Source organism: Aphelocoma coerulescens, assembly GCF_041296385.1.
Source record: "Aphelocoma coerulescens isolate FSJ_1873_10779 chromosome Z unlocalized genomic scaffold, UR_Acoe_1.0 ChrZ, whole genome shotgun sequence".
In the NCBI taxonomy this organism is placed as follows: domain Eukaryota; kingdom Metazoa; phylum Chordata; class Aves; order Passeriformes; family Corvidae; genus Aphelocoma; species Aphelocoma coerulescens.
The window spans coordinates 62,294,341-62,308,941 of record NW_027184085.1 but is presented as its reverse complement, the minus strand read 5'-3'; the positions used below and the strand labels follow the sequence as shown (position 1 = coordinate 62,308,941).

The window sequence follows — 14,601 nt, the reverse complement described above, 5'->3', positions numbered from 1 at the left end:
CCAAATTCTCCCATTTTTACACAGAACTCTGTACCCCACTTCACAATATCATTCACACAGAGTCATATACTTGCTCCTCCTGCTTCTAGCCTTACCTCCTTCTCAGAAATGTAGCCACATTAACGTACTGAACTGGAGCAATTTCTCTTTCTTTGGTAGACTTTGCTAAGCTATTTCACCATCTACATGATTCTTTTTATGTATGTATTGAAAATATCTCTTTTCTAATACTTACTCTTTCCAAGACACCAAGACAGCTATTTGAAGAGGATATATCCACAGTCCAATCTGCAGCCCTATTTATGATCTAATAACAACCCAGTTCTGCTCTCCCTGTGCTTTCCTGACTGCTACTGCTGGTAATAACAAAGTTGTAATACTTCCCAACTTTAGCTTCATTACCACGGGACTTTAAATTGCAGACATGCTTATAATACACATCACTATAAAGGACCACAGCTTTCACTGGGTGGGAAAAGAAAAACAAAACAAAACCCAACCAAAACCTGAACTGTAAAATCTATTTCCTCCTCAGTTATGAAAACTAACAAATAATTTAAAATTTTAAAATATCAAAAATACTGCAGAAGCAAAAAGTCAAGACTGTTGCATTGAGCTGACACCCTCATATACATCACTTGAAATCTGGCATTACAGATTTTAATAAACACTAACTAGGATACCACTTCTACTGGACACTAAGAAAAACTTGTTCATGCATATTTAAAGAAAGAAATAAAAAGGAAAGTAACTTTTCATCTGACAGAAAAATAAAAAATAATGTTTCAGAATGACTGATTTAATCCTGGGCTCCACAGGATGCTAAACAACTTCATTTTTCAGCTCAGTTTTCTATCTCTGAAACTTTAGAAGTTGTGGTATGTCTGAGTATGTTTAAATACTTTTGACAGAAAGGTCCTGGTAAACCAAATATGTCCTAAGATCACTTAGGAGATGTATGAAACAGAACAGAGACTCTCATGTTTCTGTATTAGATTGCAAAGCTGTGTAACACACAGAATTCTCTTTGTTTTATGCAAAATTGGAATGATCCCGTCATTCCTGCTGCTCCCTTTTTATACGTCTGGTTAATTCTTCAGAATTTTCATAAAATTCGTGAACTTTGTAGGAGCAGAGTCAAATTCAGCATCTAACCACAAGAAGTAGCTTGAGATATTTTACGTGTTTGTTACATAATACTATGCTTTACTCACATACCTTACTTCAGAAGCAAACCTCTTCTACCAAGTACAATTTAAAATTAATGGTAGACACAGAGACTGTATACAGATTACACACGAAGGTTCAACACCAGGTCAGTAGTGACTGAGCAAAATAAAAATGCCGTGGCACTTGGTGGCCTGCATGAAGTAAGCTGGTGGTGTCAATCCAGTCCTCAATGGACTTTGTTCATTAGAAAGGAAAAACAAATCCCACCACACAGCACTAATTGGCACCCCCGTTGTCACTGTCAGCGGCTAGGCCAAGGTTATAATAGCCACAGGAAAAGGGTCTTTCAAGGTCACTCTCAAGGCACAATAGGGAAGCGGCATGGGACGGAGAAAGCTCCAGTGCCATGGGCAGTTCAGCTCCCCAGACCTCCATCAGGTCTGCACCAAACAAGATCAGCCTGACAAGGATTTTGGACATCAGACACCCCACCCATGCAAATATCTGCATGTCAAAAATCCCTTCAGGAACAGATCTTAAACCTCTGCAGGGTACAGAAGAGGCATCAATCTGGCACCTTTTTCAATTCAAGAATATAACATGTGTGAAGGCACTTGAGAGCAGAACGCCTAGGAAAGTTCCAATTTAACTGATTTGACAAAATTTCATTGTACAAAAGGTTTCTGCTTCTTTTCCTTAATGTCCAAGGTGCTGACCATATCTGCAACAGAAGGGGAACTATTATCTGTCACACAGTTAGAAACCATCATACAGAACAAAGTAAATTAAACAACATAACTCAGCAGGCTTTCTTGTATATGAATAGTTGCTAAATGCCACTACAGAAAGCATTAACGTGTGTGTAGCTATGGATTTGTCTGGTATGGAAACTCTTCTTCCATCTGCATTTCTAATGACTCTAATGATGAGTGTGGAAGGATCATGTTCCAAGTTCACCTGTAACACCTCAACAGCTCAACACCTTTTCTTCTATTGAGTCTGCCAGCATGCCTGTTACAGAACCAGGCCACAAAATTAATAACCACAAAGACTAGAAGAATATGAATGTATTGAGAGGCAGTCAGCAATCAGAGAGCAGTGGAGATGGGAGTTTAATGAATGCAGCACAAAAAAAAGTCTAAAAGGTGATCTGCGATAAAACCCAAACCCAATAAACATACATCATAACAAGTGGTTAGCTCTAAGAGAAAAATCTGATATACAAACAGGATTGCAACATGGCATTTTATTTTCACTTTTCAATCTTCATTACAAACAACAAAAATACATAGCTATTTAAGGAAAGTTTGTATGCTTGGATGTGCATACATCTCCTACTGTAAATGTTTTTTTTGAATTCACATCATGGGAAAATAACTTAATTTTTAAGGGGCTGTTCAACAATTCTACACATATATGTATCAAAATACCACCTATGCCCTCATAAAATATGAAACATTTCTATAAGCACATCTAAAATCCAAAGCCTTTTCAGTTAACTTTTTGAGCAGCATGTAAAATATTGTTTAGTGCTCCTTAAAATATCAACAGTTGGACTCTAAGCACACACAAAAATAGCCTTATTCCTTAAGTGAAATATAACTCCTAAACAACGCATATTGTTCCTGCCAGTAAACTAAGAGATCATCCTCTGTCTTGGTTTCACAATGAAACATGTATCAAAAAAGCTATTTTAGAGATGATGAAAAATCACAATATGCATTTAATAGCATTCATTTCCTCAAATTATTTTATCCTGCTGCTCATTTATGCCCAAATATATAATGCACAAATAGATAATGCAGGTTAAAACTGGGTAAAAATCAGATGCATTCCTAAGTATTTCAGTAATCGCATAAAGAGTCTGAGACATATACACTCCTCTAGCTCAACTGATCCTGAGAAAGGATGAAATAGATGTTAACGGATGACAGCTTGGCTCTTTGCCTGTTTTATGCTTAGGACTTACAGAAAATTCCAGGAGGGATGTGGGAAATCAAGAGATTTCATATAAATGTACCTCCTACACTTCCAGTGTAGTTTTCTGAAAAATTAGATATTTTTCTTTTTGGTCGTGGAGAGTTCTGCAATTGTTTGGTTCTGTAATAAGTTCTGTGGGGATACTACAGAAAGAAAGGTTAGTCAAGGGAATATACTTAAAAATCACCCTGGTCTTGGAGAAATGGAGAGCATCATAAGAACATTCTCTATTTCTCTTTTTCTTCTGAGCATGGAAAAAAGACTTAAAGATGTTTTTCCTGTCTTACAAAATAAAGATAGGACACTATCCCTTTATTGCTATGTCTTTCCACCATCTCCAAAGGCTAAAATCTACATAACAAATAGGAGTTTTTTTAAAACAAAAACAACCCCCCAAAAAACATCAAAACCCCACAAAACAAACAAAAAACCAAACAACCCCCCCCAAACAAACAACAACAAACAACCCCAAAAACCACAAGCCACCCCCCAAAACAAAAAAAAAACCAAACCAAAACAAACCCACAAACAAATGAAAGTTACTGGCATATTCTTTTATCGGACAGGAAAAAGAGCAGGTGCTGCCAACCAAGAAGCAATAGGGAAGGAGAGATTCAGCTCTCAAGCACCTCATCTATTTCCAAGGCTACAGGCATACAAATGCAATAGAGGTACCTCACGGAGATGTAACCCGGCCAAGGTTTAACAAACTGCTTATGTCCTCCTTGCAGCACATCCCAAGCAAAGCAAACCAAAAGAAACAAAAGGTTGAAAAGAACAAAATAACTTTCTGTAATACACAGGGATGCATGGTTTAGGGAACCAATTATATGTTTTCTAACAAGTGAATGAATTTCAGTGTCAAGTACTTTTCTGAGTGTACTGCTTTTCAACAAAAGTGACTGAAAAAAATTCAGAAAAAAGAAAGAGGAACAGAAAAAATAATTGAAAGATAGGAAAAAAAATCCAACCAAACCTAATTTGATTCAATCCAGAGTTTGAAAAGATCAGGTTTGGACGTATTTTGCAAATGACATCTCAGTTTCACAAATATTGGTTGAAGTGCAGTGAATGCCAAGCTTGCACAGCCAGCTTACGAAACTGTATATGTGATGTCCCAACCTGCAGCATTCCTGAGTAGTGGAGCTCTGGATATATGCAATAAATGAATGGAAGTGGATGTCTCATGTTAGCATTTAGCTGAATACCAAATAGTCTGAAGCCCCATTACAACAAATCTACCTGCAACAACAAGTAATAGAAAGCAGCACAGTGAATACATTCATATCATGTATTTGTTCTCTTCCTTATTTTTCTTCTCTTTTTCTGTTACTTACACTTCTCTCTTTCTTTCTCATTTCCAATAGCAGGGCCACTGTAGTTAACTCCACCTGCAACGAGCGGAAATTGAAAAGTCCAGCACTTTACAGTACAGGACTGTTCACATCAAAATCCCTTCCATTCCCCTCACTCTTCTGTTTTATATTCTGCTCTTTTCCTTTACATTTCCACTTACTTCTTGCACATAACTCTCCTTCAAAACAGCACCCTTTCTATTCAGTTTGTTGTTTATACTAATCTTTTCCTCCCCATTTTCTCTTGCTCCTGATTAAATTCCCTCTTGAAAGCATACACTTCTCTCCTTCAGTTTTATGATGCAGCTGGTACAATCTTTTTCTACCCAGTCCTGTTGAAGCCTGAAAATAGCTTGCTGCAAAAGGTCTTATTTAGTGTTCTCTTTTCATGGCACTTCCACTAGAGTTTGTAGGAATTGCTGATTAGAATACATCTTGGCAAATAATTTTCAAAAATGAATACTGGAATTTTGGTAAACTCAAACCAGTGATAAACAAAGGAATTGACTTTTGCATAGGCACCTGAATTAGGACAGCACAAGTTCTCCCCCTCTTATCCACTGAACCCAAAACTGATCAGCTCTCCCATTTTCTAAAAATCAGTGGGCTGTAAACAACCAATGAGAACATATTGTACCATGATTTTTACATAAAACATTCTAGCAAAGTCTATAGGAATTCTACTTCAAAATTAAAGATACACAGCTCTGCAGACAGAGTTCACTCAATGTAATTTACTGTAGTACACATTTGCTTGAAAAACTATCACATATAAACAGTTTCTCCAAAAAAATCTTTGCGTCATTATTGTTGCTTCTCTAAATGTTAGAGCAGATATTGCATGCAATACCTTTTTTTCTGATCTTTTAATAATATATTAATTTTGAGTTAAATTATGCCTAAATTATGGAGATTACTACATACTTTTGAAGTCTCATTTTTAATACTGCAACAGCTGCTACAGCACTGGTAATGCCTTTTTTCTCAACCAGGTCTGAATAAGGAATTTATTTTCATAAGTACATAGAATTGCTTTACAAATTGTAGTGGAACATGATGTTGACATTCTTCAAGCCATGGAGTAATTTGTAGTTTAAATTACTCTCAGTGGATGTTAATCAACCATATTTTGCCTCCACTGACATCGTTGTTTTAATCTTCCTCCTTACTGCAACTAATTGTGTGAGAGATTAATATAAACTGAATTTTCCAAAATTGGCTATGGCTAGGAGGAAACTAGTATTCTGAATAAAATACGGAGATTTTTGAATGAGAAAATTGGAAGTGTTGTTAATTTTTTACTGTCTTCAATGCAACATTAATTTTTAGTGCTAATCTCCCGGTATTCTAATAGGTATATCTAAAAAAAGATTTTTGGTGCAGTAGTGCATACATACTACCTATAGTGTAATATATATTACAGATTTACATACATTAAACAAAACAGTTAAGCTGGTATTCCTTGTATCACCTTTCCATTTCCATATATATTTCTACAGAGAGAGTGATTCCTGTCATTAAAAGAAGTCTGGCTTGCTGACAGACACTTCCAATGACCAGTACTTGTACAGCTTGCATAATGCACTGAAAGAAAACAATGACAGGTTTAATATAACTTCCTAGACAAACTAAATTAATTTCTCCTTGATCATCAGTGACACTGTTTCCAAAAGAAAAGTTTCTTTTCCTCACGAAGATGAAATCAACTCATGGCACTATGCCTTATTAATATATGCCTTCTCTAATGCCATTATTTCTCTGTGCCACTAGACTGAGCTGAATTTGTTCATACTTGTTGCTGCCGCTGCATTTGAATATCTGGCCTCAGTTCTTGTACATGGTCTCCTCTTTCAGTTCATTCCAATTAATCACCGAATACAGTTCATTGTACAAATATTGTACAAAATCCCCCAAACAATGTTCAACTGAAGTAAGCAATGCTTTTCATAGCCAGCTGCTGCTTCGTTCTTCTTCCAGACAGACAAATAAGAAACAACAGAGCACCTGTTTCAATACTCAGCCAGGACCTGAAATGTAATATTTATTTTCATTTTTCCGTCTTATTTAGAAAAGCAAAATCAGTTGGTGTACTGCTGACATGCACAAATGACCAAGGAAGAATGTGCTAGCAGGGAAGTCATGGGACTTCCAAAAACAAACTTCAGTGGCAGGTTCTCAAATCAAAAACTTAACTGGCAGAAATTTATCATCACCTAGTAAAACCAAACGTATTTTTCAATAAGGAAAGAGAAAACAATACACATCAATGTCTCTAAACAGCACTTGTAATGAAAATATGGTCCTTAATTTTGTTAAACTCAGTTTTATACAGTTCACATACAGTAAAATCACTAAACTGTCCTTCTCCAAAAGATCCTTATTTCCATTAAGCCTCTTGGAAAGTTATTTGCTGCACACTTCTCAGTCTACTAGCTAACAGATAACCCGCCATCAACTTCTGGACTGAGTCTATAGCTTCCAAGTATCTCTGAAACAAGTGTAAACTTTTAATGTGTAATGCTCACTAAATAATCTTAAACTTTGCAAACTATTCAAGCGCATGAAGTCTATCACTCTTTACCTCCTGTTGTAATGGGAATAATAATTGAAGACTTCCTTATTTATAAGCAGCTTTGTCTTTACTTTTTACATTTGAAGTTTATTTTAGGAGAACCATAATTTCACCTGAGACCAACAAAACATAATATGCTACCCTCTTGACAGCTCATTATTTTGACAGTAGACCGAACTGCAATTTAATTTCTTTTTGCCTTCTTTTGATCTAAGTGTTTTTCCCCCATGAATGTCTTCATTCAAATAAACAACAAAAACTCCCACAAAACAAAGAGAAAAAACAAAACCAAAAAACCACCAGAAATTGAAACTTGTAACAAATGCACTGCTTGCAAGAGTAAAGACATTTTTCCTCTAAAGGATTGATTCAGAGAGGGAAAAAAATTAAATGCAATGGGGATGCATGTGTTGTTTAGAAGTGTTACTTTGAAGGATAACCTCACTTATGAATACCACAGATTGATGAAACAGAAATATGACTCTTATAAAAGAGTAATTTTGTTATGGAAGGAGTTTGCTTTTTCAGGAAACCTAAGTGACCACGGGTAACTAAAACAAATCAGTTACATGTGAAACCATCTCAAGAACATCTGTAAGTAGACAGACTGCTTTATAGACTGACTTTGTAATAATCATTGAAATTGCCCTTAAAATTATATTGCTTTTTAGCCATACTAAAATATTTATTACTCTGTGTAGCATATTCATGCATAAATGTATTACAAATGTATGTATTTTCCTAATCTTTACTTAAAGATTGATTTGGCCACTATTTACTAGCAATAAGCATAAGCCTAACAATTAAACAAAGTAGTTTATTGGTAGCTGGCAGAAGAAAAATGTTTTTGAATATTTTTTTATGTGTCAGCCTTAGCAGAGAACACATGCAGCATATTTACAAACATTTCTTTCCATTTATATAAATATTTATATAGCCAACAGCTGTATTCAAGCACTAAAGAGTAGCAGACAGTAAGGAGTAGAAGGTGATTTTATTGACATTTCAGAGCAAGAAGATTTTTTTTTAATTTGGCATGCTTCTTATAATGTTGATTCTCTGTGGCTTTTATATCACTCATGTTGCTTACAATATCAAATTATTGGGTTTCCAAGGGACACAGAACAAGTAGCCTTAAATTCAGCTTGCCTTATTTCTGTGAATAGTCCCATAAAATCTAACTGAACTACTCACATTAAAAAGGCCCATGATAACTCTTTATAAATTAGTTTTTCTGTCAAGAAAATGTAATTACTTGATGTTTACTCTTTAGTAAGTATGTGGTTTTAAAATGGCCATGGTCCTGATAAACATAAGATTTTAAAAAATTATTGCATTTTTGTGCTGCAGTAAAAGCATAGATCCTCCATAAAAATTGTGTACATCCATTTTAATTGGCAATTCATCAAAATAATTCACAATTAACAGCAAAGTAACAACATTTATGTCAAACTAAATTAGCATATATACTTGTAGCAGAGGCAGAAACAGCTGTTATTCTGTTTGCATAAACTTCCAGCAGAATGTGTCTGGCAAAGTTAAGCACAAACATTTCTGCTTTACAAAAAATAGTTCCAAGACTGCAAAAATGCAGAGGGCCAAATGTCTCATTAATAGGACCACTCAAGTGAGTAAGCATTGTTCAGTCAAACAAGGACCAGGCCATCATAGATAAACTGTATTCTCAATCTTGTGCATAAATTAAGAGTTTTTAATATGCTCATGAAACCAATATTAGAAACAAACAGGGAAACAGCACAATCCAAAAGGCACCTTCTGTCTGCCACCCCCAGTGACACTGTGTGATGTCTTATTTTCCAAGCTGCACTGCAGACTTTGCCAGACTGCATACAGAATCGGAAGAAAAAACAACATTGAACTTTTTTAAACACGGAGCACAAAGAACAACATTTTGACATCTAAAGCTAGTCTATGAAAGCCATTACGGAAAGCCCCAACTGTGCTAAATGTAAAAAGCTGTTAAAATTGCTGTTTAAAGAAACTGATTTTAAATTCAAATGTATCCGTTTTTTTAAATTTACACTTTGATTTAAGTTGATATAACAGGCTTATTACTAAGCTCAACAGCAACTGATCTAAGACAGCATCTTAGAATTGTTAAGCAATGTAACCACTAACACACTCCTGTTATCTTGTGATTGTGCAGCAATGCTCAGATTTTCTTCTCTTTTAATTATCTTTTTAATTGTTTCCATTTTGTTCTATGGAACAACGTTTATATTTAGCCAAATTTATCATAAATGCTATTGTAATACCTGTGATTTCCCTCATTAAAAGCAAAATGGACAGGGTCATGGGTTGAAAGGGCAGGGTATGGACTACAAAAGGGCTAGTTAACATAAGCCATTATACTGTTGTACTGATAAAGCTCATTTCTATTCAACAGATGATTAGTTCAATCAATATTTACTCCTGTGTGCATCTTCATTTACAAAGCATACATTCTTCAATTTCACAGCGCAGATCTTGATTTCTGTGAATTCACTGTACTGTTTGAGAGGTAGGAATTTCTTGCTAACTTGGGAACCTTTCACCCCTTTGAATTGCTTTCCTGTATCAGGGAACCAGTGCCCACACTGTGGCAGACCCTGGGTCCTGGAACTGTTTAACAACACTCAGTACCGCTGAAGGTAAACCTTATGCATACACTTCCGAGTAGGCAAACGTCACTATGATATACAGCAATGCCTTCAACAGCACCCTAAAGACTTTCCACAAATTATCACAAGTACATTTTAAACAGGAATGATCACTTCCAGAATTCTTGTTTACTCAGAACATATTTTTTTTTCTCCTGATAGATTTACTCCTCAAATTCCAAAAATAGTTTTTAACCATAAAACAGAATTTAAATGACCTTTTCTACTGTACTGCCAAATTAGAAAATCATACCAAGCAACTGCTTGTCACTGTATTTGTAAAAGTCCAACAATGGAAGTCAGACATTTTCTATACCACAAAGGAGAAATTATTTCCAGCAAATGCACATGGTATTTTCACAGTTTTTAAATTAACTGCCACCAGACTTCCATCTATGAAAAACAAATGTAACTTTAAAATAATTATATGATGAAAAAAATCTTATATACTATCTATATTACATTAAACCATACAGTTATCTATTGATGAACTTTCATTATGTACTCTCCTCTGACCCCCAATACCATACCATATTACAATTAAAGATAAATGGAAGATACCACATGGAATATAAATATGATCCAATGCAAAGTAAAAGTATTGCTGAGGTACAAATGGGCTCTCATGCTTTCCCTTTTACTTTTGTTCATTCTAGAGAGGTGTCACTGCATTGACTATACACATTTGCATTTTTTATTATGTGACACAGTTTATTACTGACTCATGATTTTCTAAGCATGCACTCTCATTTATTGCATTTTACCTGCAAAGACTCAACACCAGTAACTTGTGTTTTACCACCTATCAAGGTGTCCCAGTGAAGTCAAATAACATTATCCAGTTAAGGAATAGCTAGATGCACTACACTGTGAGGACAAATTGGCTTTACATTGGTGGAGTAAGGTCCTAAGTCCTTTCTTTAAATAGTCAGCGTGTTCATTGACATATTTTAGGATATTAATGTTACATATTTCAAATAGAGACATATTTACTTTTCCTGGAATAAACTGCAAAATCATTTTCCTTTAAGTTAATGAGTCTCCAAAGAACCCCTGCATTCATCTACTCAATTCAGGAGAACTTCTTCGTTAGCCAGCCTACTAGTATATGATACTTAATAATCTCGCCTCAAAATACTGCCAACAGCATTTGTTTGATCACAACCTTCTAATTTCTTACAAATATTTCAGTAATGCTAAGAAAATGAAGTAACTACACAGTATCATATAACATGCATTATTGCTCAGTCCTGACACCAACAAGAAAAAACTACACAGAAAACTCCCTGAAATAACTCGGCTTCAGGGGTTTGTGGTGCTCCTTTTCTTCAAAATGTATCAGAAAAAGCTTTTTAGCAAGATTTTCAACTACAAGTTTAAATATTACTTTTGTAATAAGTGGAGTACTTGGGTACTAATGTCACTGTCACAACTCAAATAGTTAAGATCACAAACTTGGCTTTATGTGTATGAGTAGCAAGTTCCCAGAGTAAAAGTAGATATTTTGACATCTTTTTTTGCCACAGCCAACCTTACAAGTTTGCATAGCAGCTGCATTATAGGCAGAACTGTAATAGCTTTAAACTTAACAAATCATTTCAGTAAGAATTAAATTACAAGAAAAAAATGTAAGTCTTTTTCAGTTAAACAGCACAATCATTTTAGTGCATCTTCTGTTCTCTTTTTCTAAAAAATATACTGAAGTACACATTCTACGTTCTTAACTTCCTCACAGGATGTTGCCAGGAGTGGGACAGATGGAAGGAAGACTCACTGAACGCTCACTGTAAATTTCTTTTATATCTATGTTTGCCTCTATAAAATACTGGTATAAAAGTCATTAACTTCACAAAATTCCATTTTCCATGCAGAGGGAAATATTTGCATCTACCGTAACAACAAGAGTACCAAACCAACAAATTCCCAGTCTCCTGCACATTGTTCTGCTGTATGTCAGTATGGCTACATATGCATAATGGGATTTAAATCAAGATTAAAGTGCAGAAAATTATTATTTTGGATAGTATATGACCAGTGACTGTAACATACTGGCACAATAGGAGAAAATGTTAGCTTGGCTTCCACAGGATGGGATGACTGACTGTCTATGTGACTGTCCAGTATGTTGGGATTCAGCAGGCAGTAAAAGAGGTTGGGTATTTTCAGGCTCTCTTTGGCCTCCATCTCCAATGTGGAGCAGTAATGAACCACAGCAGTCCCTGCACATCCCAGGCAGGCTGTGCTAACTGCATCAACTGCAGCTTGGAAGGATCACAGCTCAGCTGGGAAAGTTTGCGGGAACAGCTCACATACTCAAGACTGAGATTTTTCCTCTTTGAAACCAACTGCAAATATAGTTGAAAACAACTACACCTTCAAAAGAAGGCTTACAGTTCTCTAAAAGCATGAATTCATGGGAGCTCACAACCTGTGAATTGTGACACTCATTTATTTCTGTTATTTGGAAAGTCACAAAGAGAGATGTTCAATTAATGTATAATGTTCCTTTTTATTTGAGAGGGTGTGAAGCACTGCTCTTGCCTCGGACACACCTGTTGTAAAACTTCACTTTACTAATCTCTTGCACATGAGTTTTGAACAAGGATGAAAGTTGCCCGTTTGTTGTTTTTCTCCTCCATCCATCCCAGCCCTTTTTTCCCTACCTGTAAATTCCCTATTGAGGTAAGCATAAGTACAGTGCAAATATTAATTTGCATTTTAGGGGCAGAGCTGAACCTCTTCACAGTAGCTGACAGCACAGCTGAAGGGGTGGCAGAAATGACTACAGAGCTAGGGTAGATCCTGCAAGAGATGCTCCCAGATGTGCAGCAAGATCTGCCTCCCTCTCCCTAAGTGTCTAAGAGGGAGGACATTTCACTTCACCCTTGCACAGACCACCCCAAGTCACGGGAGGAGAGGCGTAGGCGCCATGTCTTGCATGGATGAAGTGCCCAGAAAAAGGGGAGATGGGGTTCCTGACCAGGGGTCACAGGATGCGCACACTTTGAAAACAACCCGAGACAATGACCGGCTTTACTCAAATTTGAGGTGCTCCTGTGAGAAGAAAAAAAAAAAAAGAACGAAAAACCCAAACAAAAACCACAAACAAAACCAAAACCCGCAAAACCCCACACTCAAATAAACAGAAAACCCCCAACCCAAGCAGCAAAGCTGCAACGGGGGCCACTTTACAGAACTGAGTGTTTTCTGTTTCCTGTTGCTCTTAAGAAAAACAAACACTGTTTAGCAAGTTCTTGCCAGATGCCCCACAGCCAGCACCCTAACAAAGAACGCTGGGGGAAAACAAGGTCTTTTTATATTGATCTGCACAAATGTCATAGTTACAATTCCTTTAAAGCGAATTACACACGTGTGATTTGTTAGTGCTGTTAAGACACGCTGTTACAGGAGCTGACATCGAACAAGATGTAATTCTAGCTAAAAGTACTTTCTAGCGTGTGTCCCCCGTCCTTAAATTGAAGATCCAAGAAATCTGCATGTAGTGTCGCTGTCAACCCCGAGCGCGTCCCACTCCACATTAGCCCTTCTCCTCCGCTCCAGCACCCTGGTAGAGACTACTTTTTGTCCCTTTTACCAAGCCGTGGCTGAGGCAAGCAACGGGTCTGACAAACTGGGTGATAAAGGGCAATGTGGAAGATGAGGGCGGAGGAGCTGTATAAGCCCCGCGGACGCCTGAGGCTGGCAGGGGCTGTTCTTGCCTTGGTGCCGGTGTTCGCCTGGCCCGGAGATGGGACCCAGGGGAGTCCGGCCCTGGGAGACACGGAAACAACGCATTCCCACGTCTTCCACAGCCCTCCACACCCACTTGGATGCCCGGCGTGCCAGCTGCAGCCCCTCTCCATCCCCACCGGACAAGCACCCCAGCAGTTCTCCATGCCTGAGGGTGTCCCGTCGGTGACCATACTCTGCTCCCCTGCGGGACCCTCACGGGAGGAGCTGCAAGCCCTGGAGGAGGCTCTCACCGCCACCCACGATAGGGCTGCGCAGCACAGGCTCGGGGGCCCGAAGGGACCTGCGGGCACGGGGATCCCGGGCAGCACAACCCTTCCCACCCAATTAGCAACCCATGGGAAATGAGGGCCTCCAGACGACGTGCCAGCTCGGGAACGAAGTCCAGATAACTTTTGGGGAGCCCTTCTCCGTGCTGGCAGCGACCCGGGACCAAGCGGCAGCGGGTTCTGCCGTACGGGACACCTGCCGCGCCCCACGGGCAGCTGCAGGTGGGGACTGCACGGCACAGACACTGCCAAGCACCTGAGCCTTCCTTCTGCCTGCCCGCCACGGGCCAGGGCGGCGCCGGGCTTCCCAGGACAGGTACGTGAGGGGTGCCCGCCCACCATCTACGCGGAAGGTTCCTCGGGATGGGTCGCGGCCCCCGCCGGTGCAGGAATCACAGCGTCAGTAGCCACGCCGGCGGGCGGGCACGACTCATCAACTTTCTCCCCCGGACCCTCTCCCCTAGTACGAAACCTTTTCCCCAGCCCCTTCTCCGGTACCCTTCCCAAAAGAGAGACGCCCCCCGACCCGCTTACCTCGCATGGTGTTAGTTCCCCGCTCCGCGCAGTCATGAAGCTAGGAGCCCAGGAACCGCACCGCACAAATCCCGTCTCAACACCCGCGAAGGTGGCAGCCGCCGCAGCTCTGCTCCGCCGGGAAAACCATACCTCCGGGGCGGCTCCGCGGGGCGCGGCTCCGCGGGCTCCCCGCCGCCGGGCGCGCTGCTCCGGGGCGGCCGCCCCGCGACTGCCCGCCGCGGAGCCTCTGCGGGGGGCGCGCGGCCGAGAGGCGGCGAGGGGCTGAGCAGGGGAGGAGGAGGAAAGGAGTTACGTTAGGAAAAAACAGG

The 14,601-nt window shown here is 39.0% G+C and overlaps 1 protein-coding gene across 1 annotated transcript in view; it reads right to left on the bottom strand.

Annotated features, from left to right (window-relative positions):
• RORB (RAR related orphan receptor B) overlaps positions 1–14,447 on the bottom strand; it is a 124,799-nt gene extending 110,352 nt beyond the window's left edge. Inside the window, exon 1 of the mRNA XM_069001931.1 lies at positions 14,291–14,447. Within this exon, the coding sequence (XP_068858032.1) occupies positions 14,291–14,297 (7 nt within the window). The 5' untranslated portion in view covers positions 14,298–14,447. The remainder of the gene's footprint in view (positions 1–14,290) is intronic.
• Between the last annotated feature and the right edge of the window lie 154 nt (positions 14,448–14,601).